Here is a 7,693-nt window from a genome sequence, read left to right as displayed (position 1 = left end):
TGAGGCCGCGCCCGGCCTCGCGGATCCCGAGCGGCCGCAGGGCGCGGCCCTGGAGCGGAGCCCCAGCGCGGACGCTGGTGAGTGCGGGGCGCTTCTCCTCGTGGCTGCCCCGGGCCAGCGCCTGCGGCCGGAGCCCGGGAAGTGCCGCCTCCGCATCTCCTCCCGGGGGACGGGGGCAGGAAGCTCCTTCTGGGTTCATGAGCCTGGGTCGCGCCTCCAGGCCCAGGGGGAAAGGGGCCTCTACCTGTCCTAGTGTGCTCAGCGGCCAGGAGGCAGTCCAGCCCTTCCTCTACCACAGCATGAGGCCGCCAGCGCCAAGGGACTGCTGGGTGACCCGGCAAACCGCACCAAAAGCCACTGCGCCAAACATGAGCTGGGCCCTGGGTGCGAGGGCGCTCTCCACTTCCATACTTCCGCACGCCGGGGGACACCTGGGCCCTCAACCCTGGATCCCACAACCAGTGACTGCTTAGGCAGAGACTTTCCCCTCTAGTGCCCAGAAAGGGTCCCCCAGACTGTGGCAAGAGGCCCTCACTGCCTTCTTGGGTCCTTCTCAGTCTGACAGTTCCACCAAGAGGATGGGGTGTCTGTCCCCCACTGAGGACCTGGCCCCATTGCCAGGAGGAGCAAATGGGTGGATGGGTGTTCAGCCCTGGTGGGGGGCTGAGCCACCTCTGACCCTAGGGAGGGACACAGGGCACAGCCCCTGGGCATGGCCGGCAGTTGGCAGGGACAGAAGGTGGCTGATTGGCCCCTGTGCTTGCCCTGGGGATAGGACCTGCACTACCGCCGGTGTAGGGCCTTCCTTCCACCCGTGGCAGCTTCCAGCCCTTTCTGTGGTGCCTGCTGCTCTGCCAGCCTCACTGGACCCCGCCTGGCCTCCGCCATAGTCCCCAGCCCCGTGGCCGGCACTTGTGGGCCACAGTGGCCTCTGGCCTCCCTTATGACCTGACCCAGCAGCTCACCCCAGGCTGGAGACTCCCCCTGCCCGTTGCTGCCCAGCCTCCCTGACCCCATGGTGTGTGTCTGGGGGGCGACCTCTGGGTGTGGTTGGCCCCAAGTGCAGGGTCAGTGCCATCCATGGAATCAGCCGTGGAATTGGGGCTTGGAGGCCTCAGCCCTGTGGGTCAGTTACTGTGCTCCTCTGGCTGGCACGGGGTTGGGCATGTGCCCAGTGCCCACCACGGGGCAGCACGAGCCTCAGGCGAGGGCTCTCGCTGTCACCTTTTACAGGCAGAGGCCCAGACAAAGGGTGTGACATGTTCTTGGGGTGCCAAATCTGGAGCTCTGAGACCCCCCGGCTCCCCAGGAAGAGAAGCCACACAAAGAGCCCATCTCCAGAGATCCAGGCCCTCTCTTTCGTTTCCTGTTGGGGCCCAGTGTGTATTGTACCTCAGCCCGGCCTAGCCCCTTAGGTACAGGCTGCCAGCTTAGGCCCAGACAGGGACAGGGCTGGCTCTGCCTACTGGTCACCCAGCTGGACATCCAGTGTGCTGTCATCCGGGGACCAGGAGCTGCCCTGCAGACGCGCCAGTGCAGATGGCCCAGGCGTCCCAGGGTGTCCCCCGTGCCCCGCCTCCCTCCGCCTGTACCTCCTCTGCTGGCCGCATGGCAGGTTGGAACGTGAACACGGGGCCTGCTCGGAGCCTGTCTGCCAGGGCTGGCAAGCCCTCGGGGCATGTCTCTGCCATGCGTGCCTGCACCCCCTGCTTGCAGCACCCGCCCACTCCCCTAGCCCAGTGCCAAGGGCATGGCCTCTGAAGAAGAGCTAGGTGTGGTGGCTGCAGCTAGGGAGCCAGAGGGGGGGTGACTTCCACGCCTGACCCCACTCCTCCCCTCCTGGGGGGGCCCTGCGCATGCTCCCCTTCCCCCAAGGAAACTAGCCGGCACTCCAGGGGACTGTCACAGGGAAGCCCTGGCCTTCCGGCCGCAGGCGGACATGGGAGCTGCAGAAGCTCCTGAGTTGCTCACGGAGTGCACTGCGCCTCCACGGGGGCCTGGGACTGACCACGGTGCAGCACCTGCCTGGGAAAAGTCAGGTCTCTGCCACGCACAGCTGCACGTGGTGCCCGCACAAACTCGCCGGGCCGGGCTACAGGGGAAGGGGCGGGGAAGACTAGAGGCCCCGCACTTGCTCACGCTGTCCATACCTGCAGCCTTTGAGCCCAAGGTGGGCACTGGGGTGCAGAGACGGCTAGGTAAGCCCTGCCCTCGGAAGCTCACGCCCAGCTCATGTGCACACGCGCACGTAGGGTGTGCAGGTGTGCAGCCACATGGCCCACCCCAAGGCAGGTGGGGGCCAAGTGGAGACCAGACCCCAGCCAGACACGGAGGCGAAGTGTGGGCAGGGCTAGGCTGCTGCCTGAGACCCCAGGCCGGACTGAGATGGGGCGGGGCCCAGATAGGCTCTGAATTGCCCACGACCCCAGAGGTGTGCAGGCCTGGATCAAGGCTTTGCATTGCCGGGGCCGTGGGAGAGTGGTCTGGACGGACCTGGAGCCAGGCTGTGGGGGTTGAGCTTGACTGGACGGTCCTCGCCTCTGCTGCAGGTGCAGTGGCCTGCAGGGCCTGGGAGCCAGGCGTGGGGGATGCCTGGCGGGCTCCCCGGGCCCGAGGACGTCGGAGGCACACCATCACCAACGGCGTGGACTGTGACCTGGTGAGTGGGCTCCGAGGGGGCTCTGGGGCTCTCTCCATCTTGCATAGGATGGGACTAGGCCCCCACGCTCGGTCTCCTGGGTTCTGGGGATGGCCTGTGGCAGGCACGTGGGTCAATTCTCAGCATCTTTCCGCACCTGGGCTTGAATCCACTTTAGGAATCCACTCTAAGGTCAGGCAAGGTGGGAGGCAGCCTGGACGTGCTGTAGCCATGAGCTTGGCCACCCGCAAGAACTGCTTTTGGCCCGGCTCACCAGCCGCATGCTCACTGTCCCCCTCAGGAAGGGGTGCCGAGCTCCAGTCACCTGTGCTCCCTAGGGAAGCCAGGGGAGAGGGGCACTAAGGGACCCCCAGGGGGAAGGGCCTGCTGTGCTCAGTGCAGAGGCGCGTGCGGGCTCACGTGTGCAGGTGTGCGCCTGCAGGTAGGTGTGCGCGGGCCCTCACTGCCGTGTGCTCAGCGGCATCTGTGTCCCCACACGTGGCAGCTGAAGCAGATGGCAGAGCTGGAGCAGGAGAAGGAGGTGCTGCTGCAGGGTCTGCAGATGATGGCGAGGGGCCGCGACTGGTACCAGCAGCAGCTGCAGCGTGTGCAGGAGCGCCAGCGCCGCCTGGGCCGGAACAGGGCCAGCGCCGTGAGTGACATCTCCCCGGGCAGAGGGGCCCCTGACTGTGACGCTTCCCCACCAGCAACTCCCCTGGGCTCTCGGCTCTGGGTGGTAACTTCCAGAGGCAGGAGTGCCACCGGTGGGCACCCCCTCAGGGCACAGTGGCTGACTCTGGGCTGCTCTCTGACCACCCCTCCCCTGCTTGCCTCCCAGGACTTCGGGGCTGAGGGGAGCCCCCCGCCTCTGGGGCGACTACTGCCCAAGGTACAGGAGGTGGCTCGGTGCCTGGGGGAGCTGCTGGCTGCGGCCTGTGCCGGCAGGGTGAGTGTCCCCGGACCACCCGGTACCCATGCTGGGGTCCAGGCCCAGCTCGGTGCCACCCTGCACCCTCGTCCTGGAGGCTGAGCCAGGCCTGCCAGGCCTGCCTGACCATGCCCTCCTGTAGGCTCTGCCCTCGTCTTCCTCGGGGCCCCCGTGCCCCAGCATGGCCCCTGCCTCGCCCTCGGCCTCCGGCTGGCAGCAGCAGACCATTCTCATGCTGAAAGAGCAGAACCGACTTCTCACCCAGGTGAGGCGTGGGATGGGTGTAGGGGAGCCGGCAGCCTGGCAGGCCCTGACTGTCCCCTGTCTGCCAGGAGGTGACAGACAAGAGTGAGCGGATCACGCAGCTGGAGCAAGAGAAGTGTGCCCTCATCAAGCAGCTGTTTGAGGCCCGTGCCCTCAGCCAGCAGGACGCCGGGCCTCTGGACTCTACCTTCATCTAGCTGGCCTCAGACGGGGGCCTCTCAGCTTGGCCCAGCACTGGCCTTGGGCCCACCTTGATCCCCACCTCTCGGGCTGAAGACGACCTGACTGGCCTGGACATAGCCCACCATCGTCCCAATCTGGGCTCCCCCGGATCCCCCCAACCCCAGGTGTGGCCGTCGGGTAGGCCGTCCCCAGGGATGGCCTGGCCTGTCTGGGGGCTGGGGCTGACATGGGGGAGAGCTGCAGCGTGCAGACACAGCCTGAAGCTCCTGCCAGTGGGGGACCCCTCCTCGTGTTTACCAGATTTCAGGCCGCCCCGGGAAGGAGGGCTTTTGGCAGCCCTGTCCCCCATGTTTACAGCTGACCTGACACCCCTCCCAGCTAGGGTCTTCAGTAAATGGTACTGGTCACACTAAGGCGCACTTTTGCTAGCGGCCAGCAGAGGGCATTATGCGTCCGCTGGTCCTGGGCCCCGGAGCCCCATCATAATGTCTCAGATGGGGCGGGGAGTAAGGGACCCTGGGGTGGGCTGGGACACCTGAGGGGCATCTTCCTTCAACCCAGGGCTCCAAGACTAGGGGACTGTCCGTCACCGGGAGCAGACGGAGAGGGTGGGGATGGCTCTGAGGGTGTTGTACTTGTGCTGGTTCCAGGGGGCCCCAGGGGCTGGTATCGAGTTCACACTTGGGCCAAGGCTGGAGGGTCCTAGAGTGGGGTTAGAAGGGTGGCCTGCTGGCCCCCTCCACACGGACTCCAGCCCTAAACCACTTGGGGTTCGCTGTCATCCGTCCTGGCCAAGACTCAGCCCCAAGCAATCTGTGACCCAGGTGCAGGACCTTGGGCCCACCAGGCCAGGCAGGCTGTGGTCACCAGTGTCACTCAGATGTGGCCTTACTCTGGAGAGGGCCCCGTCCCCAAGAAGCGTGTCTGGGCCTCCCGGAGATTCCCCAAGCTGCCTTGTAGGCTGAGCACCCGCATCGGGGCCCACCCCACAGGTTCCCCGGGTATGGGGGATCTGTCACTCCCTGTGTCCCCCCAGCCCCAGCTTGGCCCCCGGGTCTGGGCTGGGAGAGAGAGAGCACTTCTCAGAAAAGCCTGAGCTGCAGCCCCAGGGAGGAGGCTGGGCCTGGGTCCTCAGCAGGGGTCACTGCCCACCCCAACCCCACTCACCAGGCCAGGCCTGCTAATGGGTGCCTTGACCCCAGGAGGGGCCTGGTGCCGTCTCTATGGGGACTCCCAAGCCGAGGGCACAATAACATAGGCAGGTTGTGCAGTTGAGGGCCCCAGAAGTAGGGCGTGGGCTTGTATGAAGCACAGGGACCCCCACAGGTGGGGCGCATATCCTACAACCCTGAGGAGTAGCCCAGCCACAGAGGAGGGTCCCAAGTGCAGGCTGGGGGTCTAGGCGGCAGCCCGTGTGCCAGGTTGGCCCCAAATCATCCCAGCCTGCAAGCTGCCCTCCTTGGAGGATGGGGTGGTTTCTCCTGGAAGTGGGGGGCCAGGTGTAGCCTCCAGCACCCAGGAGGACTGGAGCCCAGTACCAGCCACGGAGGGCCCCTTAGGACCTGCCCACCAGGACGCCCCCAAGTCCCGCACGGTTCTTGGATTTGCCTCTCCTCATCCCCCAACCCATCCCCCTAAACCAGCCCAGGCCCTAAGCCCACCCCCACTGGGGCCGGGGGGCTCTGCTCTCAGGGTCTCCAAACACAGCCTGTGACATTTCTAGAACTGAAAAGTGCACTGTCCCCTGCCCGTAACCCTTCCACGACTGCATTACTCAGGGCAGGCCCAGGCCAGACTCGAGCCCCTCCAGTAGCGTGGCCGCGGCTGCGCGGGCAGCCTCCGCCCTCTGGGCTGTGCATGTGCCATTCCGTCCGGAGCAGCCCGTCCCTGCTTCGCCTGGCTCGCCCGTCCCAGCCCTCCAGGCCAGATGGAGTGAAGAAATCTGCAGGGGCCGAAACAGCCAGGGCACAGCCTCCGGGCGAGCGTGTGGCCGCGCCTGCAGGCTCCAGGCTCCCAGAACCTGGGAGACGCCGAGTCGGACACATGAGGCCGCGCCTTCAGCTGCAGGGATGACCCGGCCACACAAAGGCGACTGGGGAAAAGCGGCCTCCCTTGGCCCTGGTGTTCCATGCAGGGTGACGTCTGACCTCAAGGACAGGGTTGCCAGTGGCCCCAGGCTGGCAGGGCCAGGTGACTGGCGGACACAGACATCTCGAGCGGGGTTCCTCAGCCTTGCACAGTGACGTCGGGGGCTTCCCCGGGCACCGTAGGGTGTCTGGTCACATACCCGGGCTCTGCGCTAGGTGCCAGCAACGCGCATGCGCGCGCGCAAACACAGGCCCCTGACTGCGGGGTCGGGTCGCCCCAGTTGAGATCAGCTCCGGAGGAATGCGACTTCGGGCCTCACGGTTTGGTGCAGATCAAGTTCCAAGGAAAATTAGCGTCTCCGGGTTAACAAATTTTCACAAACCCCGACGAGGAAAGAACCCACCATGAGAAACACACCAGGCACTTCAGGCGGCATCCAGTATAAACTTGTGTCTAAGGAAATAAAAGATTCTTGAAAATGTGAACAAGGATTAGTCTTTATGGTTTCTTATTCTATTAAAAGGTATCATCTTTTATTCTATAAAGGTGACCAATAAAGTACAAAAAAAATTAGAACTTCTAGAAATAAAAATATATAATTGAAATTAAAAACTTGTGCGGATCAAACTTTAGATAAAATTTTCAGCGCAGCTAAAAAGAGACAGTGACTAGAGGCAGATGGGAACAGGAGCGAGGTGACCCGGCCGTGGTCACCGGGTGGGATTTCCTGGTAGGGCGGGGAAGGAGGGGCGGTATATGAAGATAAATGCTTCTATTTCCCTAGAATTGTCTAAAAACATCAGTCCTCAGATCCAGGAATCCCAACAAGTCCCAGCAGGATAAATAAAAAGAAAGATCATAACAGAATCCAGAGACGGAAAAGCATTTACCTGCGAAGGAACCGTCACGGCATCAGAGGGCAGAGACAGTGAAATGGGCCTTTGATGCCCGTCAGACAGAATCCTGAGCCCGCTACGGCCATTCCCAGAGAAATGACCTTTCGAGAATGAGGGCAGAATGAAAACATCCTCAAAACGTGCCACATCAGAGAGCTGATCGCCAACAGGACTCCACTGAAAGGAGCCGTAGAGGAAGGGCTGCGGGAAAGGCAGAATGCGGTGTCACGATGGGTCACTTACCGCTCGCCGCGGAGCGAGTGAACGTAAAACGCAGCGACTGGAAGGAACGGCGGCTCCGGCCGGCTCCGCGGGCGAGGGGTGGCCGAGCGCTGCGCGGGGGGCTTGGTGAGCGTCTCCACGTGGCTGGAGAACACACTCCAAGGTGGCACATTCACATGGCTGTTGGTGAAGAATCTTGGTTTCTCGTCCCCACAGGGCCACTCGAGTGTCCTCACGGCGTGGCGGCTGGTCCCCTGGAGCAAGTGACGGAAGAGGGACAGGCGGGAGGAAGCCGTGTGCCTCGGGGATCTGAGCGAGTCCCACCATCGCCTCTGTCTTATTCTGTCCATCGGAAGCCGGTCCTTTCTCGAGAGGTTTAGGGGGACTTGGGCTCCACCTTTTCAAGGGAGTTAGAACCAAATCATCTCTGGACATATTTTTAAATCAACCAACATAGATCATTATATGTAGGGA

The 7,693-nt window shown here is 63.4% G+C and overlaps 1 protein-coding gene across 1 annotated transcript in view; it reads left to right on the top strand.

Annotated features, from left to right (window-relative positions):
* The window catches only part of SAPCD2 (suppressor APC domain containing 2), an 8,679-nt gene extending 2,093 nt beyond the window's left edge, over positions 1-6,586 (top strand). The window contains exons 2-7 of the mRNA XM_006918216.3: positions 5-77; positions 2,550-2,659; positions 3,144-3,290; positions 3,477-3,584; positions 3,709-3,831; positions 3,899-6,586. Coding sequence (XP_006918278.1) covers positions 5-77; positions 2,550-2,659; positions 3,144-3,290; positions 3,477-3,584; positions 3,709-3,831; positions 3,899-4,027 — 690 coding nt within the window. The 3' untranslated portion in view covers positions 4,028-6,586. The remainder of the gene's footprint in view (positions 1-4; positions 78-2,549; positions 2,660-3,143; positions 3,291-3,476; positions 3,585-3,708; positions 3,832-3,898) is intronic.
* Positions 6,587-7,693: the final 1,107 nt, after the last annotated feature.

The sequence above is a fragment of the Pteropus alecto genome, unplaced genomic scaffold (genome assembly GCF_000325575.1).
Source record: "Pteropus alecto unplaced genomic scaffold, ASM32557v1 scaffold67, whole genome shotgun sequence".
NCBI lineage: Eukaryota > Metazoa > Chordata > Mammalia > Chiroptera > Pteropodidae > Pteropus > Pteropus alecto.
This window is presented reverse-complemented; position numbering and strand designations above follow the sequence as displayed.